Source organism: Micromys minutus (assembly GCF_963924665.1).
Source record: "Micromys minutus genome assembly, chromosome: 21".
In the NCBI taxonomy this organism is placed as follows: domain Eukaryota; kingdom Metazoa; phylum Chordata; class Mammalia; order Rodentia; family Muridae; genus Micromys; species Micromys minutus.
The window spans coordinates 41,303,691-41,329,374 of NC_137956.1; the positions used below are offsets into that span (position 1 = coordinate 41,303,691).

Consider the following 25,684-nt stretch of genomic DNA (forward strand, 5'->3'; position numbering starts at 1 on the left):
TCTTATAGTCATTTTTGGCACCAGGGCAGCTGGGAAGTATAGTCTAATTGAGGGTTGCAATGCGTTCAGCTAAAGATTGGTTTTCTGTTAACAGGTCAGAAGGGAAAAAGAGCTTCGAATATATGAACAGTAGTTTCCCCATGCCTGTCATGGTGTGTTGTCTTGAGCCGAGATCTTCACCCCTACTGTTGGGTGTCTTAAGCCAAACCACACAGAAATGATAGTTATCCATCTAGCCATCAGATGTTGCTTGACTTCTGTGGGATAAGGCAGAAGACCCATCATCTGACCCTTAAAGCTTAGTCTATTTGACTCTCTTCCCCATCACTCAAATATAAAGGCCTCTAAGGAGAAAGTACAGAAGTAGGTAGGGTGTTTGTTCCTGGCACTCTGAAGCTCCGAGGATATGGTGCGGAAAAAGGAGGTACTTAAAAAAAAAAAAAAAAAAAAAAAAAAAAAAGGCCTTCCTTAGTATCTGCAGGAAGAGTAACCGCAGGAAGAGAGGACATTTCAGCGTGTCTCTGAGCCCCTGGGTTCGAACCATGTGTCCTAATGTTGACTCTGGGTGCAAAATGGACAGTATGGTGGAGTATCTACAGTTTGGCCTCTTCAGTGCAGGGAGAGGCGGGGTTGCTGGGGTTCCAGGTCTCCTTGACTTAGGAGTCGCTCACTGAGAGCACTGTAGAGGCTCAAGTCAAAACTAGTTCCTAAGTCCTTTGGGAACAGCCTTAGCAGAGTGAAAGGGAGAAGGAAGGAGGGGAGGGAGGAGAGAGATGGGAGGTGGGAAGGAGAGGAGAGGGGAGGGGTGGGGTGGGGAGGGAAGGAGAGAGAGAGAGAGAGAGAGAGAGAGAGAGAGAGAGAGAGAGAGAGAGAGAGAGAGAGAGAGACAGAGAGACAGAGGGAGGGAGGGAGGGAGGGGGGAGAGGGAGGGAGGGAGGGAGGGAGAGAGAGAGAGAGAGAGAGAGAGAGAGAGAGAGAGGAGGAGGAGGAAATCCTTTGGGGTCCTGGCTTTCAAGCTAGCTCTCAGATCGCCCTACTTGCTCAAGTTCACCGCCAACTCCACCGCCCCCGGGTGGCCTAGGGCGGGGCAAGGCGGGGCGGGGCGGGGCGGCGGCAGCGCGGTTGTCAGGTTCCTGCTGGGGAGACTGTCCTTGCGCTGTGGCTGCCGCCAGCAGCAGCCAAAAGGAAGAGGAGACCGGAGCCGCTCTGTGCAGCAAGTAGTAGTCTCAAGGAGCCTTCCCGCGCCCACTCGGCCGCCGTCGGGCCACTTCCCGGACCTGCCACCTGCAGCCAGGCCGCCAGCCATGCCAGCCGCGCCGGTCCTGCGCCCGCCGCCGCCGCCCGCGACCCCCGCCCCGCCTGCACCCAGCCGCCCTGCACCTCCTATCCCGGGTAGGTGCCCTCGGTGACTGTCGGTGGGACCACCGCTCTGAGCAATGGGGCAGCAGAGGCAGACCCCACGGGGATGTGTGTGCATGTGTGCACTGCGTGAGTGTGTTGTGTGCATGTGTTCCCCTCTACACCACGGGAGACTTGCTTGCTAGGGGGTGACGCTGGCTTGAGCGGTTCCCCTCTCTGGGCAGTCAGAACGCCATCCCTGAAAAAACATGCTGAGCAGGTGCAGCGAGGCTGCAGGAGGAAGACACCACAGAGGGAGCTGTCATTGATTAATCTTCTCTAGTCACCTAGAGACCTCCCTCATTCCATTCTTTCCTGAAAGAATCTCTGTTTTGGTGCTTTAGAGTCACCTCCTTGTCACAGCTTTCCTGAGAGTAGCGGAGTGAACCCTGCTCTCCTGAGCGCCAGAGACACAGAAGAACAAAAGGGGTCGAGAAAGAACCGCCACAGGCAGAGTGTTTGGGAATTAGCAGGATAGAGCAGAGCGGGAGAAATAGACCCATCAAGTCATTTCAAATATAGCCCCATGTTTTCACTCCTTTCCACGTCTGGCTCTGGGGGCGACATGTGGTGGAGAAAGGATAAGGCAGCTCCCGGGCTGGGCAGAGGCGTCTGGGGACACCTTCCCAGAGTATCTGCCTGCTGGGAGTGGGGGTGAGAAGTTGTGGAGGGAATTAGGTTGTTACTTGCTCCTTACAGTGAGTCATTTCTCTGCCTCACTCCAGAGCATTCTCTGTCCTCCCCTTGATGGTGACAACTGTCCAGTGGAAGCTAGGTCCCATTGTCAACAGTTCTTATAACACACGCTGGCACTTTGATGAATGTTTTAGGGGATGCGGGGGGGGGGGGTCTGTTGACTTTTTACAGGGGTGATCTGCTGGGCTAGTGTTTGACTAAGGATCCCAGAGAAGCGAGGACCTGCGGCAATTGCACATCTCTCTGGGGCGGTCCCTGACTGGCAGCTGGTGGGTTTTGAGGAGAACATTAGTCAACTCAGCTCCCTTGAGGGTCTAGTTATTCTCTAGGACACTGAGTGAGATGTGATGTCCTTTGTTTATGGAAAGTTCCTGTGGCATTACGTGGTTGACTCCTAAGGATCTTTTCGGGTGTTGCTTCTCTCACTTGGCTTGCTTTTGGGTCTTAGCTGGCTTCTGTACTTCCCAACCATTCTTTCCTGTGAACTCCCTGCCATAAGAATTCCTCCTTGGGATCTGATTCTGAGGAACAACAACAAAACCAACCAACTGACGGACCAACCGGCCGACCAGGCAAACAAACCCCAGAACATGGAGACATTTCCCTCCTGTTCTAGTTTGCTCCCTGTTGCTGTCATAAACAATGTGGCCAAAAGCAGCTTGGGAAGGAAAGGGTCTATTTCAGCTTACAGTTTACAGTCTGCCACAAAGGGGAATCAGGACAGAAACTCAGGGCAAGAACTTGTGGGTGGCAGCTGAAGCAGGGGCCATGGAGAAATGCTGCTTAGTGGCTTGTTCCCCATGGTTTGGTCAGCTTGCTTTTTTATATAACCCAGGCTGACTTGTCCAGAGCTGGGCCCTCCCACGTCAGTCATCCATCAAGAAAATGCCCACAGACTTACTATAGTCTTAACAAGGCATTCTCTCAATTAAAGGTCCCTTTTCCCAAATGACCCTTGCTTGTGTGTCAACTTGACAAAAATAACCAGCAGACATTTCCTCTTCCTCTCTCTCTTCCTCTCTCCCTCCCTCCCTCCCCCTCTCTGTCTCCTCTCCCTTTCTCCCCCCTCTGTCTCCTCTCCCTCTCCCTCCTTCTCTCCCCTCTCCCTTTCTTCCTCCCTCCCCCCCTCTCCTCTCCCTTTCTCTCCCCCTCCCTCCCTCCCTCCCTCCCTCCCTCCCTCCCTCCCTCCCTCTCTCTCTCTCTCTCTCTCTCTCTCTCTCTCTCCTCTCCTCTCCCTCTCCCCTCTCCCTCTCCCTCCTTCTCTCCCTCTCTCCTTTCTTTCCATGTTTGATTTTGGGAGTAGGGTCTCATGTAAACCAGGCTGAGTTTGAACTATTTGTGTACCGGAGGCTGACCTTGAACTCATGATCCTTTTGCCTCCACTTCTCCAGTGCTGGGATTACAAATATGTGCCACCACGTCAGAGAGTCTTATCAGTCTTAATGTCTTTCCCCCTCCCACTGTTTCTTACCAGCAGCAGTGGACAGCCTGCTTCCTCTAGGTTTTGGATGAAGTCACAGTGGTCTTATTGCCCAGAGCCAGGACTGGCCTATCTCGGTACCATGGCCCTCATCAGTGTACCGTTGGCACAATGCTCAATGTTCTGGGTGGGGCACCTTGGACTTGGTGCTCAGAGAAGCAAAAACAAAGTGGAGAGTTGTTTGCTGTCCCAAGCTTCTCTCTCTCTCTCTCTCTCTCTCTCTCTCTCTCTCTCTCTCTCTCTCTCTCTCTCTCTCTCTCTCTCCCCCTCTCCCTCTCCCTCTCCCTCTCCCTCCCTCCCTCCCTCCCTCCCTCCCTCTCTCTCTCTCTCTCTCTCTCTCTCTCTGTGTGTGTATGTCTGTATGTATGTATGTTTGTGCTTGTGTGTGTATACACCTCTATGTATGTATTTGCATGTGTGTGTGCCTACGTGTACATGTGCGTTTATGTATGTGTGTGAATGTGTATGCTTGTTGTGTTTATATGTGTACATGCATCTAAGTATGTATGTGTGTCTATGTGCCTGTTGTGTGCCTGTGTGCTTGTGTGCCTGTGTGCTTGTGTGTGTGCCTGTGTGTGTGTGAAATTTTTCTATCACCCAGTTTACGGGACATTTCCCTTTCATGTTTCCCTTAATGTTTCAGGCAAAAATAGTTTGCTTTTCTCTGGACAAGCTGAGTTAATAAAGGCCTTAGTGTCTTTCTAAACGCAACAAAAGAAGGGAAAGGTGCTGTGTGAACCTCCAATTCACAGGCTGCAGAGGTGCCTCACAGGGTGAGTCGCCTGTTGTCCTCCAGCCTGGTCTTGGAGCTCCTTAGGGGCCTTTTTCACAGCGGGTCTCTATAGCTGAGAGGGTCATTTTTTTCCTCAGAGGCCTTTGGCTGATAGGTGTTCCCTTGTTGGAGTCCAGGGGCTTGTTCTATCTGTGCCCAAGTTTCCCCAGCTTCCCAGGTGGCTGCCTGTTAACATCTAAATTTATTCCATCTCGTGGCCCTTTTAAAGGTATCTGTGGGGGAGTAATTTTAAAGGGATGCTTGCATGAACTCCTGGTGGTATAGGTCAGAAATGGGAAATCCAGAAAGGTGGATCAAGAGGCATCTGTCCTGGGAATTGGGGAGGGGTTTTATGTTTCATCCCTAGCTGTCTGAGGCCTTCCAGAGACCCCAGGCAAGACTTTGAACTTCCCTGAGAATCCCAGAGTCTTTACCTTCTTTTCCTTAATGATAGCCATTCGCCTGACCTCAGTATTGTTTGATGATTAAAGGGGAAATGTTTTCATGAACTCATCAAACAGTTATTGAGCAAGCTTTAAAGCACTTACCTGGGGATAAGAGGCTGTCTCCTGGGAACAGTGGCGTGTGTGTCGGTACCATCATGTGGGTAGTAAGAGAGAAGAGAGATTAATTCCGGGTCAGTGGGACATGAAGGGTCAAGAAGTCTCTAAAATACCCGCATTACTCTTAAAAGCTAAGTATTATCGGATGTTTGTGCATGGCAGGTCCCAGTCTGCATGGTTATGGGATGAGAGCTTTGGAGTCTTTCAGACCTGCCTGGAAATCTAGGCTCTGAAACTTCAGTCATATGGTCCTGTAACCTGCCCACTCTGAGTTTGTTTCCTTTATTGCTCAGATGGGTATGTCCCAGCTTTTCTGAGGAGACAGCGATGTACAACTCTTACCAGATGCTACAATGGAAGACAATTGGAAGTTACTGACATGTTTAGGCAGAAAATTGTTTGACTGTACCAAACTTTCAAATAGCTTTGGGCAATTTAACCATCTGGTGATATAGGTAAAAATGGAGACTTGGATTCGGAATGTCTTGGAGCCCATGGTTTCTCTCTTTTCTTGTAGGTGCTTCTTGTTTGGGGAACCACACTTTGAATACAAGGTCCTTAGTCATTCCTTCCCAGGGAAAGCCTGAACTCTCATGGGGGCTGAGCAGTATGTGGGGAGACAGTGGACCAGTTCAGGACCCTGGGAAGGGTCTGGCTAGGACCTGAGCTGAAGAGAGCCCAGGGGTGCTGTCATTAGGATGTTGTCTTTGGTGGGTGCTAGATCTAATCCGGCTGCTTTCAGATGCCCTAGAATCAGCCGTCCTGAGAAAGTTCCTTCCCACTAAACCGCCACTACAGCTTCTCTCTTATTGTGGCCTCGAGATTTCAGGAACACACTGGTTATTGGTTCTATCCCACTGTGGTGGGCCTGGCATGATCTGACATGGCTCCATGGATAATTGTAACATAGGGACAAAAGAGTTTTATAAAGCTGATGGGCAATGAGGGTGTACACTGAGATTCTAGGTCACTCCAGTGGGAATGTTCACCTTTAAGAAAACAAATAACAGATGTTGGTGGGGGTTGGGGAGAACCTTTATGTGCTGTAGGTGGGATGATAAATGAGTCTAGGCACTATGGAAATCAACATGGAAGGTCTTAAAAATAAACAACCCCGAAAAATACCACAACCATGTGATCCACCTCTACCACTCATGAATATGTAACCAAAGTCAATAATCAAAATCAGCGCCCAGTAGAAATATTGGAGGCTTGTATTTATTGTAATACTAGTCACAATAATCAGGGTATGAAATCTACATGTCCATCAAGGGATGAACAGGTAGTGGAAACAGGGTGTGTATACAATGTTTCTACAGTGTGTCTACAATGAATTCAACACAAAGATGAAACTGAAACAAGTTAAACTAGGCATTGTCATACTCAGGAAAATAAGGGGAGAGAGAGGGAGCTGGGGAGGGGGAGAGGTTGGTATGATGGCTCAGTGAAGGGACTTGCCACCATGACCGATAACCTGAGCCCAAATCCCAGAACACTCGAAAATGAAGGAGAGAATCAACTCACACATGTGTGAACCTGTACACACATAAATAAGCAAAAAAAAAAAAAAAAAAGAATCTTTCCAAAACACAGAAATAGTTCATGTTTCATTTCATCCACAGAATCGCTTCCTCTAAATATTAAATAGTTATTTATTTTAATTTTACATGTATGGATGTTTTTCTTACATGTATGTCTGTGTACTCTATGCCTGATGCAGTGGAAACCAGAAGAGGACATTAGTTCCGCTGGTACTTGAGCTACAGATGGCTGTGAGCTGTCATCTGTGTGCTGGGAATTGAACCCAGGCCCTCTGTAAGAGCCGCCAATATCCTTAACCACCGAGCCATCCCACCAGCCCCTGCAATTTATATTTTTTAAAGAGTCATGAAGGTAGAAGAAAAGGTTTATGGAAAGAGGAAATAGACTAGTAAGGAACAAGTGATGGCAAAAAATGGGGGGTTAAATATAATCAAAATATATTACATACACACGGGGCAGCATCACAACGAAACCTATTATTCTGTGTAATTGGTGTGTGCTGATTGTAAAGAGAGAGTGTCAGGAAATAGAGGAAAGGTTCCTGGTACAATTGGATCTGAACTGGCATTTCGAAGCTGAGTTACAGTGGCTGGGACGGTGGAGGGGGAAAGTATGTGGAACGTGGTATTATAGAATAAAGGAACAGCGCATCTAATGGAAGGTGGCATAGAACAGTGTGGAGGGTCTGTCACTGAGTTAAGAGTCACTTGGAAGATGGAGTGTGGTGAGAAGGGCTTGGTAGGGTCAGAGCTCTGTCCAGGAAGCGGTGTCAGTAGGCATGGGCTGAGCTGTGCTGCTGCAACAGACCAACTCAATTATCTTAAAAGCCTAGTTAAGAAACACACAGCTCAACCATACTCTCTGCCTCTCACAGGGCAGACGGGCAGAGCTTCTCTAGCTTACTACCAGGGACACGTGGCTGTGGAGTCACCACAGTGTGAGCGCCAGGAACACATGGCTGTGGGTCGTCAGTGTTGACAGAGCATGAGAGTCCTCCTCTCTGGCTCCTGTTAACAGATGTATTGTTGGCTATGTCCATGGCCTATTGGCCAGAGGTGCGAGGAGCCAGTGGCCTAAGCATTGCTCAGCTCCTTCCATATTTGTCTGAGGCCAGAGTGTCTGAAATGGGAATCGTGCACCAATTCCTTAAAAATAAAAAAAGAAAAAGATTTGGTTTTCTAGTGTGGCTTAAATTGTTATCATTTTAATGCAACTTACACACAAGGTGGCACTCAGTAGTTCTGAATCCTTGACACTTAGCGCTATTCTGTGCCTGTAAACCCAACTCAAACATCTAAGTACACCATCACCACAGCTATAAACTGAATATGTTCGGGACATGAATTTAATCTGATGAGCACTATTTTTTTATTTTTTTGTTTTGTTAGAACAGAGTCTCCGGTTCAGCCTCTAAAAGCTCCTTGCAGGGTCTTGTGAATTCAGTGTGTTGTTTGTCTTGCCAATGTCCCGTGTGATGACTCGGTTCTCTCTGGTTTGATCACTCCACATTAAAATTCTTATTTGTTATTTTATCACTAGACAACTACAATATCTAGTGACTTTGGGGGGTGGGGTGGGGAGAAGGCTCAGTTGGGTGAAGTATTTGCCAAACTGGCAAAAGGACCTGAGTTCAATTTTTCAGCACCCATGTTCATAAACAAATGAGGTGGTGCACATCCGTGATCCCAGAGTTGGGGAGGCAGGGCCAGGAGGATCTCTGGAATGTACTGGCCAGACAGCCTGGCTTGGAAGGCAAGCTCTGGATTCAATGAGATAGTGAACGAGAAAGACACCAAGTGCTGAATCCTGACCCCCACACGAATATGAAAACAAGTGCAGATATTCATAAACACACATGCACATAAGAAATGAAAGCTAATATTTTTCTCTTGGAATGCAGAGGCAGGTGGATGTCTGTGAGTTCAAAGCCAGACCATGTTACATAATGAGCTCCAGGAAAGCCAGATCTACATAGAGATAATATCTCAAACATCCCCCCCCCACCACACACACACTTCCTTATGCGAATTACATTGATAATTCAAGAATATATAAGGAGGAAAACTATATGGCAAAACTTGATCAGAACACAGTCATGTGAATGATTCATAACATTTCTTTAAAGGACATATACAAATAAAAGCACAGAGTCAGGGCAATGTTTTGAGAACCCGTGGGTCCCTAGAGTAAGTCAGGCTTTCCTGAGAATCATTACAACTCTAAATTAAAGTTTCAACTCTGTGGTTTAGAGACATCACTTTATCTAGAGCATTGGGGGAAGTTTGGTGGGAGCAAGGAGGCAAGGCTCAAGACATCGAACTGGGGTGTGTTTGCAATAGGATGAGGTTGGAGTGCTGGGGTGGGTGCTAAGGCCAGATGTGATGTGATGGGTGCTGAGGTCAGGAGTGATGAAGCGGGTGCTGAGGTTGAATGTGATGGGATGGGTGCTGAGGTCAGGAGTGATGGAGCAGGTGCTGAGGTTGAATGTGATGGGATGGGTGTTGAGGTCAGGAGTGATGGAGTGGGTGCTGAGGTTGAATGTGATAGGATGGGTGCTGAGGTCAGGAGTGATGGAGCGGGTGCTGAGGTTGAATGTGATGGGATGGGTGCTGAGGTTGAATGTGATGGGATGGGTGCTGAGGTCAGGAGTGATGGGGTGGGTGCTGAGGTCAGGAGTGATGGAGCGGGTGCTGAGGTTGAATGTGATGGGATGGGTGCTGAGGTCAGGAGTGATGGAGCGGGTGCTGAGGTTGAATGTGATGGGATGGGTGCTGAGGTTGAATGTGATGGGATGGGTGCTGAGGTCAGGAGTGATGGAGCGGGTGCTGAGGTTGAATGTGATGGGATGGGTGCTGAGGTTGAATGTGATGGGATGGGTGCTGAGGTCAGGAGTGATGGGGTGGGTGCTGAGGTCAGGAGTGGGTGCTGAGGTTGGATGTGATGGGGGAGAGGTGAGTAGGTGCTAAGGCAGTTGTTATGGGAATGGGGAGGAGGATGCATTGAATTTAGGAGACTGTCAGGTGCTACATCAACAGGACTTGGAGGCTTACTGCACATGGAAATTGATGGAAAGGATGAGACTGGAGTGGTTGATGCTGCTGTTGCTGAGGATGAGGACCACAGGTATCCATGGTGAGGATACAGGACTCAAATTGAGGATGAGGACCACAGGTATCCATGGTGAGGATACAGGACTCAAATTGAGGATGAGGACCACAGGTATCCATGGTGAGGATACAGGACTCAAATTGAGGATGAGGACCACAGATATCCATGGTGAAGATACAGGACTCAAATTGAGGATGAGGACCACAGGTATCCATGGTGAGGATACAGGACTCAAATTGAGGATGAGGACCACAGATATCCATGGTGAAGATACAGGACTCAAATTGAGGATGAGGACCACAGGTATCCAGCAGCATTTACCATCCATCTTCTCTAACTGACATGAAACTTCTGAAACCAGCCTTTGAGATCCTTTTGCATCTTGTGGTGCCTGTCCTTGTGGATGGATCTGGTGGAGCTATTATCCTCTTTTGTGTCTGTTGCTTCTGACTTGTTGGGTCTGAAACATTTTGCCTAATTAGGACTACATTTTTTTTTTTTTTTTTTTTTTTTTTTTTTTGTCTCCTACATTTTAAAGGAAGCTGAAAAAAGTTGAGAAAATTATGGGTAATTTTGACATTGAAGCTGTCATGCCAATGTTGTGAGATCCGTTATCTGGCTTCAACTTTAAGAGCCCAGTAAAGTGTCTACCCTATACCTTAAGGCAGAGAGGCCTACATTTCTTGTGGGGAGTGGCAGATGGAAACTCTACACACTGAGGAAGGGAAAAGAAAGGACAGGAAACGTAGAAACAAAATGTCATAAAATAAACCTGTGTGGCTTCTAGAGGGAAGTGGTAACTGAGATGTTCAGTATGAAATATTTAGGGCTGCTGAGGTGACTCAGTGGGTAAAAGCTTATGCCACCAGCCACCAAATCTTATGAACGTGCCTCTGCAAATGGCATCTACCTTGTGGAAGGACAGAACCAAAGTTCTGTAAGTTGTCCTCTGACTACCACACATGTGTTAGGTATGTGTCAGTCAGTGCACACACATACACAATGAGAGAGAGAGAGAGAGAGAGAGAGAGAGAGAGAGAGAGAGAGAGAGAGAGAGAGAGAGAGAGAGAGATTAAAAAAGAAAAGGTTTAAAACATCATCCTGTGTTTTCTTTCTCTACAATGATTAACCTGATATACCAGGTGCTCCGTGAGCCCGCATACCCAAGTGCCTTTTTCTTTCCTCTTTACACCAGGGTTGAACTTTCAGCCTCACTGACTTAGGGAGGAGAATCAAAGCAGAGCCTCTGAAACGCCCATGGAAGCATGGAGCCTCCTTTCTCTGCTTCTGTTGGGATTGTTGCCGGGGGTTTTTGTGATTGGGCCAGCTGAAAGTGAGCTCCAGGTTCAGTGAGGGAATGTCTCAAAAAAGAAGAGAGAGAGGAAAAAAAACAAGCCAAAAAACAGGAAAAAAGTGAAGGGGGAAACACCAAATATCATATTCTGGTTTCCACATCTACACACGTGGACCTCTCCCAATATGAACATGTATGTATATGCATGCACATGCATGTGCACATAGCAGACACACAGACAGACAGACAGACAGACAGACAGACAGACACACACACACACACACACACACACGTCCTGAGATCAAGTGCACATCTGCCTTCCCCAAGACTGCACACTTCTTGAGGACAGGAACCTTGTTCCTTATCTAACCCACCCCCACATGGCACCTCTCCAAAGGTGCAGACCCCATAGGCACTGTTCCTGGAGAAGTCTACAGGAAGCCTCTTTGGCCCTCAAGGTTGATGGGGTTTTAGGAATGGCTATACAGATGGCTTAGGTGAAGGTGGTGGAGAGTGGGGGGGGGGAGAGTCTTGGGGGAAAGGAGGGGACAGTGTTGGGGGATGGGGATGTTGCTTCTGTTTCAGGTGTCTGCAGCTGGAGCCCCCTGGAGCTTTAGTTTTTGTGTGCCAGTGTCAGTCTTGGCAGATACCCACATGTTCATTCTCAGCTGATGCCACAGTCCCTGTCCACAGTCCCTGATCACACCACCTCTCCTGTCCTTTGCTAGCCTGTTAGAGAGCTTTCTCGGGGTTGTCCATGTCCGGCGCAGGCCAGGAGAGCCGGGCAGTTCTGGAGGATTGGCGCAGCACTCAGATGTCAAGAGGATGCAGGTAGACTTCAATGTCCCTCTCCTCCAGGCAGGACGGCCATGAATAGGAGCCATGTCTGCGGCCTCCAGAGATTCTCAGCAGATTGAGCCAAACCGATCTATATCCTTTCCCAGCTTCTGCTATAGGGAGGGCCCAGCACTTTGGGTCCGTTTGTGTTTGTGTGAGCAGCTTCCGTAACTGGATGGTGGGTGGGGATGCTGTGTGTCATCTCTTAGAAAGTCAGGGTACTGCCCCCACTCCGCTCCGTTGCTCTGCCATTGTGGAGACTGAGCTCCTCAGATATGGCAGAAGCCTGTGGACACTCGGGTTCATTAGAGTAAAAAACCTACTGTGGTGACCCTTTGGCTTCTGAGCATTTATGATCCAAGGCACTTGCTTTTCTGACTAAACATCAGGCTGATCTTCTAAGGACTCTGGGGATCTTTGATTCACACCTTCACTTTTTAACTTTTTAAAAATGTCTTATCTATTCATTTATTATTATTATTTTTTTGAGACATGATCTCATGTATTGCAGACTGGCTTCCCACCAGCTAATAAAACCAAGGGTGACTTTGAACTTTTGGTTCTCCTCACGAGCGCTGGGGTTACAGGAGGGTGCTACCACCCCCTGCACTTTGGATGTTCTAGGCCAACCTCTATGAACTGAATTGCATCCCCATCTCTGACTGCTCCTCACCTTTAGAGTGCTCTTTGGGGTGGGTGGGGGGGCTAATATTAAAGTAAATATGAATGATTTTCTGTGTTGCCTATAATTCCTCCGGAAGACACCTTGGTGTTATTCCTAGAATGAAAATTCAAATTCACACTACTTCCAAATCATTAGTTCATTGTCCTAATAGTGGATACAAAATGATCCAGGCCTTCTTACTTGGGATACAATCATCTTCGATTCTACATTAGATTACAGTGTGAAGTGCCAGCTCGTTGGAGGCTATATCTTTGTTATTTCCTTGGGTTTCTGAAAAATGCACCGTGTTGATCATCTCTCTGTAGTGAGGTATGAGAATCTGCATTACAGTTCCTCAAACAGCGGGCTGTGAGAGATGCCTCAGCTGGCACGATGCTTACTCTGTAAGTATGAGGAACTGAGTTTGGTGCCCTGGCAGCTGTGAAAAGAGCCGTGTGTGCATGGGAGAACACATCTGTCATTCCAGCTCTGGGAAGGAACAGCCTGGGGGCTCCCTGGCAGGCCAGTTTAGTTCCAACTGAACTCCAGCTTTGGTGAGTGACAGTCTCATAAAGAAAATAAGGTGGAAAAGAATTGAGGAAAGTACCTGATGTCAACCTCTGGCTTCTACATCTGCACAGATATGCCTTCTCGCCACGTGAATGTGCACACGCACACGCCCCCGCCCTCCTACCTTACACTGGTCCTGTGATTCAGGGCACACCTGCCTCCCGAGAGACTGTTCACCCCCAGAGGACTGCCACCTTGTCCCTTATCTAGCTTCTCCTTGTGTGGAACATCTTCAAAGAAGCAGTTCCCACAGGCATGAGCCCCTGCAGGGCTCCACAGGAAGAGTGGAAAAAGTTTAAGAAACCCCTGTGTTGTGCTGGCCTCTCTCCTTGCTCTCCCTGGAAACTTACACTAATTAGTGTTTAATAGCCTACCAGTTACAATGGGGAAGAAATGGGAGTAGTCTTCACTTCTTAGGGTGTTACCGTCTGCAGTGGAAGGCCGTTCAAGTGACTCTTCCAGTACCTCTCACAGCATGCATGTGTGTGTGTGTGTGTGTGTGTGTGTATTTGAGTTCTACCAGAGGGCAACCATGGTACCAACTTATTTTTGAGACAGTGTCTCTCATTTGTCTCCGATGGACAGTTAGGCTAGGCTGGTGGACAGTAACCCCGAGGTTTTGCCTTCCTCTGTCTCCCTAAGTGCTGGGGTGACAAGAAGGTACCACTGCACCCAGCCTTTTACTTTTTACATGGGATCTGGGGATTGAACTTAGGTCCTCAGACTTGTGCAAAAAGCACTTTCCCAACCAAGCCAGCCCTCCAGGCCCCTCTCCTCAGAGTTTTATACTGTTCCTTACATTTATTATGAAAGATACATTTTTTTAATGAAAGCTATTACCAAGAATTTTTAAAGGCTGAAAAATAAACCCAGCTTATTGAAGTTTCTGTAGGAAAGCTGGTATGTGTATAAACTTTCCAAAAAATACATTAAAAATAATGTATAAGAAAAATGTGTTATTAAATATTTTCACCTTATAGCTGACTACTTTTAAACTGTATTTTGCAGTAAAAACATAGAAAATGATTTCAGGAGCTCAAGCTGGTTTTTCAGGTGGATCAGAATAAATAAATAGGCGTGTCCTAGACTTGAAGTGAATTTGCAGAGGGAGAGAGGGAGCAAGGAGAGGCTCTGAGCGTTACAGGGTCCTGTTCTCACAGCCAAGCAGAGTTACAGGTGCTGTGAAGACGAACAACTTGGATCCAGCATGCGGTTCTCTTTGAAACATAATCTCTCACATGTGGAAAGTCTGTCAGTGTCTGGTCAGAGAGAGACTTCAGTAGTCCGCACATCAAAGGCTTCTTGAAGACAATTGACAGTTGTCGGTAATAACATAACCTGCGTAACAGCGGATGATGCCAGAGGTAGCCACCCCCTCACTGATGCTAAAGACAGGCCCGGCAGGCCGGACTGGTTACCATGAAAGCGAGTGTGAGGACATCATACTCCAAGTCATGTTTTTAACCTGTGCACATGTTGAGAAAACCAAGACAATAGGTTATACTTTAAAAATGAAAAGAAATCACTAAGAAGCCTAATTCTGTCAAATCTTCCTCTGATTCGTCACTTTGTCTGCCACTCAATTAGACATCACTTTCAAACATGGGTGCTTCCTTCTACAAACTAACTTTACCTTCATTGTTTGGGATTAAAGGTGTATAATAGTAAGGGCTTGTCTGTATTCTAGCCAGAGGGATTAAAGGTGTGTGCTAAGGGCTGAGCTACACCACAACTAGAGACAGGTGTTTTCAGTAAATAACGCAATTTCAGGGTTCACAAATACCCTACAATACACATCTTTAACTCCAGCACTTGGTGGGGGGGCACAGAGGCAGGAAATCTCTGAGTTTGAGGCCAATCTGTTCTATATAGCAAGCTGCAGGTTAGCCAGTACTACACAGAGAGACCCTGCCTCAGGAGAAGGAGGAAGAAGAAAGGAAAGAAGGAAGGAAGGAAGGAAGGAAGGAAGGAAGGAAGGAAGGGAGTGTGGTGGGACAAAAAGAGAAAATTCCGTGTCTATAGTTGACAAGCTTGCCCAGCACCTGACAGGTTGCTTTCATCAATACCACTCAAGTAACACCGATTCGCTGCCAGCCTACCTCAGCCATGGCAACAGCTTCATATGCTTGGAATCTTCCCAAGCAAATCCATTTCTTTAGCCGACTCCACTGTTGTAAGCCATGTTTCTGCAAGGAGCCAGTATTGCATTGCCTCCCCCCCCCCCCCAAAAAAAAAAAACCTTCTTCTTCACTCCCCAGGGAAGCCAGGCACTGCCAGGGCCAATGGGAGGTTCTGAGGCCCTCAGAAAGTGGGGTGGGCTCTGTGGGGAGCTGTTCTTGCAGGGAAGCCAGCCTGCCTCAGTTGCACTGCAGTCACAGTGTGGGGAGAGTTTTCTGCACACAGCAGAGCGTATGGCTGGCACTTTGCTACTATATTTACAAGGTGTGGGAAGCCCTACAGAGGGGGGATGCTGGACCCAGCCAGCATCTGTGACCGGCTTCTCTGAGTGGGGACCGGGAAGGTTCCCAGAGCTCCGAAGACACCCGTGGTGGCGTTCCAACCATATCTTTACTACTCTAATTTAGAAGAAAACCAAACCCAATCTGAATCCCTAGATGAAAGAAGTAGTTGTCCCCTCATCTGCTCTACACCAATATTCTTCTTTGTTTGGACTCTTGGTTCACTTTAGAGAGTTTCTTTTAGATCACTCAGTCTGCAGGGACACCGGGGAAGCTCACCTGTTTATTACCAGCTCCGGGACCACAGTGTGAGTGTATTTTGCCCAGCGAGATGCCAGATGGCTTCCCAACTAGGGCAAGGCTGTCTTGCTAGATGCTGATGCCCACTGGTGGGTCTTGTGTCTGTTCTGTTTTCTCTGCAGACACTAAAAGTTTGCTTTTAGGTTTGGTTACAAAGGACAAGCTAAATGTGCCAGGGCTCTTGTGCAAAAAGAACCCGGGATACAGGAAAAATTGTTTTTGTGCCTACTGCTGACCAGTGTGGTAATGGCTAAGTGTTCATTGTCTGTAAATAATGTGTGTATGTATATTTATTAGGGGTTGCTTGCCTATTGATAAATGTTTTCACATATAGATATTTGTATGCAGACCGCCTTTGCACTTGGCACAGTCCTCCTGAGATTGGATTTGTGGCTTTACTTCTGTTTATGAAGGATTTCTGTTTCAACACAAGCTGTTCTTGAGAGTTTTTACCAGGAAGTCAAGTGGATCTCATCAGCCACCATGCTGATGATGAATATTTATGAGAAGTGTCCTGTCAGTCAGGAGCACTGCAGACTCCGATAAGAGCACAGTGAAGTCAGACAATTTGTCTCCCATGGAATGAACGCATTTCGTTTATATTCTTTATCAAAACATTTCCCTGTTACTTATCTTACGGTCAACCTCAACCTCACTGTGTTCTGCACTTACGTCTCACATCTATGAGTAAGATCCACATTTTAAAAATATTTATTTTTAAACAATGTATTGTGGGTGGGTGTGGGAACGAGTGCCGGCCCCTGTAGGTGGGAGTCAGAAGGGAGACCGGAACCCCTGGAACTGGAGTAGCCTTGCTGTGGGCAGCAGATGAGGTGTTTGAATCTGAACTCCCGCCCTTTCCAAGTCTATCAAGTGTTCTTAACCACTGAGCCATCTTTCCACCCCCTAAAGCTGTATCCTTTTGAAACACCCTTCTTACCAGCTCCGGGAACACAGCGTGAGTGTATTTTGCCCAGCGAGATGCCAGATGGCTTCCCAACGAGGACACCGCGGTCCTGCTAGGTGCTGATGCCCACTGGCGTGTTTGTGTCTGTTCTGTTTTCTCTTCGGACCCTGAAAGTCATTTTAATTGCTCACTATTTAACTATTTGGGGCTCACTGAAGTGGTCTTACTAGGAAATCAATATCACTTAAAACTTAGAGTTACTTTTTTAGGGGGTGGGTGGGTAGGGGGATAAGGTTTTGAACTTAGAAACTCAGAACAGCTTTCAACTCCTGGCAATTCTCCTGCCCCAATCCCCTGCATACTGTGACTGCAGGTGCACACCACCACACTCACCGTGTAAGGAATCTGCAGACTGTGTCACTCTTCTGTCCCATACAGTAACAGGTTGGGACCCACCAACACACAGCCCAGCCATCGACCCACCAACACACAGCCCAGTCATCGACCCACCAACACACAGCCCAGCCATCGACCCACCAACACACAGCCCAGCCATCGACCCACCAACACACAGCCCAGCCATCGACCCACCAACACACAGCCCAGCCCGAGAGTTTGCCTTTCTTCTGCCCTCTCTAGCCTCACTACAAGGAGTGCATTTGTGATTTTTTTGTTGATGTGATAAAACATCTGACAAAAAGCAACTTTTGGAGGCAACAGAACAGGAAGCAGAGAGAAAGAGAGAGAAGGGAAAGGAGGGAGGGAGGGAGAGGGAGAGATAGAGAGGGAGGGAGGGAAGGAAGGAGGGAGGGTGAGGAGAGAGAGAGAAGGAAGGAGGGAGGAAGGGAGAGAGAGAGACAGAGAGAGACAGAGAGAGAGAGAGAGAGAGAGAGAGAGAGGGAGAGAGAGAGAGAGAGAGAGAGAGAGAGAGAGAGAGAGAGAGAGAGAGAGAGAGAGAGAGAGAGGAGACAGAGCCTCTCAAAGGTCCACTTCCTCCAGTGGGGTCCATCTCCTAGAAGTTCAGCAACTTTCTCAAACAGAGTCTGGCTGGAGACCAAATCGTTTAAACACAGGAATCGGTGGGGGCATGGTTTTGCCTTTAAACGCTACGGAGGAAGTGTGTCAAAGCTCCATTTGGCTGGTGTGTTTGAAGTGCTGTCTGACACTGGCCAGTGGGCTGGGCAAGCTGGAGTCACTAGGCAGACAAATCAGTGGTGACGTCTTAGCATGTGGGTGTCTGGAGGGGTGAGCGCCTCTAACAGGACCCATCAAAAGGACCCCCTTATCTAGCACTCAGCCCAAGGCAAGGCTGCTGAGAACGTTCGGGTCTCAAGAGGCAGCAGCTGGGTCTGGAGACTGCACCCCTTTGTGACTTCACCGAGTGGGTGGCAGAGCCTTGGGGATGCAGTTGTAGGCGAACTGGGAGGAAACATAAAACCCAGTGGCAGAAAGGAAAGGCTAGCTGTCCCCAGGGAGAGCTCCCGGAGGCTCAAAGCAGGCCAGCCTCCTCAAGTGTTCTAGACAAAGACCATGTCAGGGCACAGTGGGTTGGCATGAGACGCTGGCCACGGGTCAGTTCAAGAGCTCGGGCCACTTTAGAACCAATGAGATGGAAGAGGAGCTGGAGTGTAGGTGACAGGCAGTGGCTGGAATGCCCATCTGGAGGCAAGGGAGTCAGGGAGAAGCGTCCCCATTACAGCCGGCTTTGGGAGCAAGTGGGGCGGGACTTAATGCCCAGTGCACTGGCTGCCCTACTGCTCACACAGGCCCTCCATCTGCAACCTCAGTCCACAGAGCATTGTGTCCCTAAGGTATAATGTGGCTCCTCCTCTTCACCCAGTTGCTAGGCAACTTCTGTCCCCGCCCTCTGTTGTCCTCTGGCTGTCTGCAGCTTCTCAGAGGCTTTTGCTGAGACCGAGTAGGGTCCAGGCAGGCAGGGTGGTTTTTCTCACTTATACCTGGTCATCCGAGGCTCAGAGGTCACACAGGCTTTAGAAATGTAGCCCCTTTCCCCTTCCCTTCTCCCTGTATTTCCAGGGTTCTTGAACCAACTTTCTAGGACTGGCGAATAGGGTGGAGCAAGCTTCCAAGATGTTCGTTCCCTTTTCTTTCTTTAAGCCTGTCTGTAAATTTGCTGTGTGCTGAGGGTGGCTCCAAGCTTTTTACTCTCTAGACTCCATTTCCCAAATGCTGGTTTTACAGATGCGAACCCCCCCCCCCATCCAGCATATGCAGTGCTGGGGTAGAACCCAGGGCTTCCCGCATGCTAGGGAAGCACTCATCCAGCTTAGACACCCCAGTTTCTGTTCTTTCTTCAGGCATTCAGCCTGTCATCTTTGATCTCAGGAGCCCGAGTACAGTAACGCCTTCCCTGCTCATCCCTAGCCCTCTTGCTCTTCTGGCAACTGGTGGCAACAGAGATATAAACTCAGGTCTGCGTCGGCTCGTTGTTTCTTGTGGAAGGGAACCAGGGACGTCCCTCATCAGCATCCTTAGTGCCATGTTTTGGTAATACCACAAGTTTCTCACTATCAAATTAAATACACACTTCCAGGAGACCCTCTGGCTTTTAACTTTGTCCTTGCTTCTCAGAGCATGGGACAGGGGCCAGGCTAGTAACATCGATTATGAGAAAGGCAAATCCCAGGGTCCAACCCCCCCCCCAGAAGACTGACTGGACACCCATGTATGCTGAACAAACTTCAGGCAGTTCCTGTGTACTCTGACATGCAGGAAAGACGGCACTACAGAATGCAGCAAATTGGCGATTAACCAGCAAGCTGCCGGCTTAACCATTAACCTAGGTACTCAGGGGGGCAGCTGGTATACCAGGGAGAGTTCAGAGCCTGATTGTCAGTCCTTTTTTTCTAGGGTTGGTTCTTCCTCCCTCTCCTCCTTTCCTTTCTCCTCCCCGCCCCTTTGCCATCTATGGTGGTGACTCTAGTTGAGACTCCTAGCAGCAGGGGATATGAATTGTGAAGTGGCCACTTCCTGTAGGCAGGCAGGATTCCCAGTGGAGGGGAAAGTACAGCACCCCACCCACAAAACCTTCAACCCGAAATGTGTCATGCCGGGACAAAGATGGGGCAGAGTGATCCTGTCCCTAAAGAAGGTCCCAGGAACACTGGAGGTGATACAGGAGTCACACTAGTTCTACCTTGCTGCCATGAACAGCTAAGGAAGGTGTATCTACCAATGGTCAGGCAGAATAGGCTAAGGTGCCACTCACAGAGAGAGTGAGGTGTTTCTGTGTATGCAGCCACCTAGGGAAATGGTGACCAGATCAGCAGATAAATTTAATGTGAAACAGGCAGTCCTAGGAGCAGAGAAACATCCCTTTGAGTGTCCCAGTCAGTGTGATGTTGGGGACGAAGGTGATAGCATTTGGAACTTGATGTACCACTGGTAATGACAGTGTAAGGCGACAGGACACTTTCTCTTCCTTCCTTGTCAGTGCTTCCAGATTCCACTATTTGAACACGGTCTGGGCTTCCAACACACAGAACAGCGGTATCTCTGCCGTGTTCTCAGTTTTTAATTCATTTAGAAAACTCTCCTTGGGCTGTTTGCATTGTCAAATGGGGACTGTGCAGATGTTTCTCTGGTCTCATAGCCACAAGGGAGCAGAATGTGTTTGTCTCCAAATGGTGTCTGGAAAATGCCCAGAACAAACGACTCAGTGGAAAGGGAAATTTCCCCCAGTCCCACTCCATCCCTGCCTCCTGAGTGAACAGTCTCAGCATCGAATCTGGAGGCTACAGCGATTAATCTGGGGGAACCACCAGGAACTGAAAGGCTGGCAACATGGAAAATATGTCAAGGGAGGAATTTCCCTGGTAGGGAGAGCAAGTTAATGATACTGTGTTAAGTGTGGTCATTTTTAATTTTTTTATTCATTATGTATTGGATGTTACATGGACATTTTAAGACACCAATTTCCATTTTTTCCCCACAGTTTTCAAGTGCTTCAGAAGCAACCAGGCATTGCCTGTGTCCTGTAGCAACTGGTTATAATTCTCCTCTTTCTTAGAAAAGCATTAACATTTTGTGTGTTTGGCTGGTTGTCTTGCTTGCATGTAGGTCTGTACCACACAGGTAGCTGGTGCTGGAAGAGACTGTTGGACTCCATGTTTGTTCCATGTTACAGGTGGTTATGAGCCGCCATATGGGTACTAGGAATCAAACCTGGGTCCTTTGCAAGGGCAGCCAGTGCTTTTAACCACCTTGCCATTTCTCTAGCCCTGACTCTTATTCTAGTGGTTATCTATTATAGCTTCTTGGAAGGCTGAGCAGAGACACGGCTTGTTTTTATTTATTTGAAATTAGACACATGGATTATGTTAAAAAAAATAACCAGGGAAAGGTAAACTCTCCTTGTGATAAGAAGAAAAGGACAATGTAAAATATTAGGCTCTTGTTATCTTTGGACTTTAGTGTGCACTTGGTGACTGGCAGCTGGTCCTCCAAGTAAAGAAGTAATGATACTTAAAGAGGGAACTGGGTTGGCGTGATTTCCAGAGCTCGTCATGCAAACTCATCTGAGTTGCAGCAATGGGTAATAGTGCTGGAGTCTTGAAGTCAAACCAGTCCCAGGCCACAGTGTCATGGCAAGCTGGCTCAGACACTGGGCACTGTATGTTACACTAGCATTGTGCAATACACTAGCATTGGGACCAGCAAGTAGGATGGTGGGTCACATTTCCAGGAGGCTTGTATGTTTACGTTTGTTGGGGTATCTGCTTCAGTTACTGTATGAACAACAAAAATATCCTGCTGAACGTACTCGGCATCTCTTCCCCTCGACCTCAAGATGGACATGGATTCTGGGGGAAGACAAAGCTTGCAGGACACATTTTCTTTCAGAACGTGTAAAACCCAGCACCGCTGGAGAGCCCATCCAGGCTGAGCAGGGGGCAGTTCCCTCAGTGTGAATGAGACATTATGACTGTTTGGCGGTGTCTTACTTTACTTTCTATTGCTGTGATAGACACCGTGACCAAAAGTGACTTGGGGGAAGAAAGTGTTTATTTGGTTTACCTATCCTGAATCACAGTCTATCTTTGCAAAAATCGGGTCAGGAGTTCAAACAAGAGCAGAGGCAGGGACCATGGAAGAACACTGACAACCGGTTCATGATCAGCTCTTTGTCTTAGACATCCCAGGCACATCTGCAAGGGGTAGCACCTTCCACAGTGGGCTTGGGCCACTGTGAACGATCAAAAAAAAAAAAAAAAAAATGCCAGCAGACACGCCTACGGGAAAATGTGATGGAGGCATTTCCTCAGTGAACTTTTCTCTTCCAAGATGACAAAGTGACAGACAGGCAGAGAAACAGAAACTCAGAAGGATTCCAGGATGTCCCTGAATGCACACAGCTATCGAGACTAAGGATTTAATGGTGGCTTTCTGACCTGTGTTACCTCTGCATGATGAAGCTTGCTCAAATTCTAAGCAAATAGACCACTCTGGTCTAGTTGTCCTTTATACACGTTCCCTTGGGGTTTCCCCATGGAAGATGAATATCTGTGACCACAAATTCTTTTTCCTCCAGTTTCAACCTATTGAGTGGCTCTGTCCATGACGACACTTGGTGTTCAAAACAGCAACATTGTCGTTTGTGGCAAAAAGTGTGCAGCTGTTGGTCTTGATTGTCAACCTAACAGGGTCCAGAATCACCTAGGAGACAAATCTATGAGTGTGTTCTCAAGGAAGTTTCCAGGTCAGGATCATTGAGATGGGACGATCACCATAACTGTGGGTGGCACTGTCCCATGGGCTGCAGTCCTAGGTTGAAGAAACAGAGCAAATTGAAACACCAGCCTTTCATCTCTCTCTCTCTGTTTTCTGACTATCGCTGGTGTCTTAGGGTTGTACTGCTGGGAATAGACACCATGACCAAGGCAACTCTTATAAGGACAACATTTAATCGAGGCTGGCTTACGGGTTCAGAGGTTCAGTCCATTATCGTCAAGGCAGGAGTATGGCAGCTTCCAGGCAGGCATGGTGCAGGAGGAGCTGAGAGTTCTACATTTTCATCTGAAGGCTGCTATGAGACTACTGACTTCCAGTCAGCTAGGACAAAGGTATTAAAGCCCACACCTACTCCAACAAGGCCACACCCACTCCAACAAGGCCACACCTACTCCATCAAGGCCACACCTACTCCAACAAGGCCACACCTCCCAACAGTGCCATTCCCTGGGCCAAACATATACAAACCACCACAGGTGGAAAGTAGCTTGCTTCCTCACCCTCCCGCTTCCATGACTTTCCCCATCATAGTGAACTGTATTCCTTGAGCCCATATAAACCTTTCCTTCCTTAAGTTGCTTCTGTCAAGTGTCTTGTCAGTTACAACAAAAGCAACAAATACAGTAACTAACACAGCTGCATTTCTTCTGGGATCCCTCCTTCCTCTATGTACCTAGAACTCTATAGGGCCATTGTTGTTAGGAGGGTAGAGGCTGAGTTCTTCCTTCAGACTTCAGCATCCAGTGTTCTGGGTGTCTAGGTAGTGCACTGAGCATAAAAGATGCTCTGTGGTGGAGACCAAACTGTTTTGTCTTTACCTTCCATTAGACGTGTCCTGGGTTGCTTCCTCGGTTCAGAGAAACAGTCCCATTAGCTTGTTCTTCTAACTTCTAGGGATCCATGAATGCTTTGGACAGAGTCTTCTGAAAATGTCAAAATATAGCCCTCCTGACAATCCATCATCTTTTTTCCTCTCAGGTCTGGGTACCTTGGGGTCGAATTGCCCATCAGAAGATCCATATGACGGCCTTCCGATGTTTGGGCTCATGGGGTTGCAGGTCCCATTATGGTTCACATCTCCCTACGTTGCTCTCCATCCAGCCATCTGGCATCGGTCCTGTTTCATGAGTACTGCTTTACAGCACCCTGAAATATCATCTAAGACATCTCTCCAAGGTCTTCCCCAGCCTCCTTCCATGATGAATAGCCACTGTCACCAATGCATTTGGTGTTTCTTTGCCTGGCTGTCAGGACTTTCCTCTGTTCAGATTTGCATCAGAGGATGCTTTCCATCCACAGCCAATGACTTTGGAAGGCAGGGCTAGAAATTTAGTGTCTCATGGCTGCCACAGAGCTCACTGTTTTCACACTTCCTGCTCTCCCCCAAGGGAGACTTGTATAATCCCTTGGTTTGACACTGTCATATAGAGACTGACCATTTCTCCAAATAACTGGAATTTCTGCTCTGCCTTGGGTTTTGCGTTTATTTGTAGTAACCGTAGGACCACATGGACAATCTTTCCAACTCCATGGCAGGGTTCTGGACCCTTACTAGGAGACTCAACCCCACATAGTGCTGAAGGCTCAACTCAATTCCTGTTCTTCAGTTGTTCCTGATGCTCTTTCTTCTGATATTTGTGTCTGATTCATCTCTTGACTTTTCCTGGAAGTGGTCTCTGGCCCCAGCCAATATTTGATCCTTTGGGCTACCCGATTCTTTCTCTACCCTTACTTTGGAAAGCCAAGGTCTGGGATATTGGTGGAGATATCATTCTCCATTCCTATACATTGACTTTGCAGCCAAGGGTTTGACAAGTAGAATCAAGCAAGGTCCCACCGTATATGAGGATCCTTATTTTTTTTTCCTCTTCACCTGTCCTTCACACGAATGTGTGCATGTCATGGCTATGTCTCCTCATAACTTTCCTCAGGTCCGTGATGCAGGCAGTTTAGATGCGTGTTCCTGCTGCCTACAACTGGGGCAGAGTGATTGCGAGAAGGTCTAACAGATGTCCATAAATAAATCCCTTCACTGTAACTGTGATTGCCAAGCTCATAAACTCACGGCATGTGGGAAGCTCGGCACTAGCTACGACTCTGTCATCTGATCGACAATGTGCCTAGATAGAAATTGTCTCAGAACAGATTGTACATTATAATTAAAAAACAAAACACATTCTGTGTGGCCATGAGGGCCAAGCTGTCCATCCCTACACAAGTGGGGTTTTTGCTGTGGTTGATTCCAATATACTTTGAAGTAATCACTTTGAAAATTTAAACAATAGTTACTTAGAAATATTTTTGTCTTATTTGAAAATACTTTGTGTGTGTGTGTGTGTGTGTGTGTGTGTGTGTGTGAGGGGTGTTGTGAATGTATGAATTCAGTACCTCAGAGCTTAGAAGTAGGTACTGGATTCCCTGGAGCTGGAGTCACAGGTGGTTACAAACTGCCTGACAAGGATGCTGGTTGTTTGCATGACTAGATTGTGCCCATATCGACTGGAACACCTCTCCTGCACCATGCTTATAACCATTTAAAACTAATATTATCATTTTATGTGTATGGATGTTTTACTGCGTGTAAATATGTGTACCATGTGTGTGTGTGTGTGTGTGTGTGCCTGGTGTGGAGGAGGCCAGGGGATTTGTTGGATCACCTGGAACAGTAAGCTTGTGAGTATGCTATGGGCATGCTGGAAATCAAGCACCTAGCATCTTTTGGAAGGTCAGCCAGCGCTCTTAACCACCAGCCATTTCTCTAACCATACCTTTCATTTTTATTTGTATTTTTTGACACAGATCTCACTATGAATTCCTCAGCTGGCCTGGGGCTCACTATGTAGACCAGGCCGGTCTGAGACTCACAGCAATCCACCTGCCTCTGACTCCTGAGTGTTATAATTAAAGGCTTGTGCTGCTGTGTCTGGCATGTTTATTTGAGACTGGGTCTCTCATTTTGTAGCCTGCTAGACTGGACCCACTGTGCAGTCTAGACTCTAGCCTTAGATTCACGGCAGTTTTTTCTACCTCAGATCCTCAGTGCAGGGGTCACAAACTTGTGTGGCCATACCTAGTTCCTTCGTTCTTTTCTTTCTTTCTTTGTTTCTTTGTTCCTTTCTTTCTTCCTTCCTTCCTTCCTTCCTTCCTTCCTTCCTTCCTTCCTTCCTGTCTGTCTGTCTGTCTTTTCTTTTTATTCTTTTTGGTGCTGAGATAGAATCCAGGGTTTTGTACATCGTAAGGATCCTACGCACACTGTAACACTGAGATGAACCTTGTTTTAAATAAGGAGAGAAAAGAATATCTTCTAGAGATGAAGTTTCTCTACTTGGATGACAATCCTCAA

General features: G+C 47.6%; 1 protein-coding gene across 1 annotated transcript in view; it reads left to right on the forward strand.

Annotated features, from left to right (window-relative positions):
- Positions 1–1,304: 1,304 nt before the first annotated feature.
- DCLK3 (doublecortin like kinase 3) overlaps positions 1,305–25,684 on the forward strand; it is a gene marked incomplete at its 5' end in the record, with an annotated part of 47,021 nt that continues 22,641 nt past the window's right edge. Inside the window, one exon of the mRNA XM_080934796.1 lies at positions 1,305–1,392. Within this exon, the coding sequence (XP_080790922.1) occupies positions 1,305–1,392 (88 nt within the window). The remainder of the gene's footprint in view (positions 1,393–25,684) is intronic.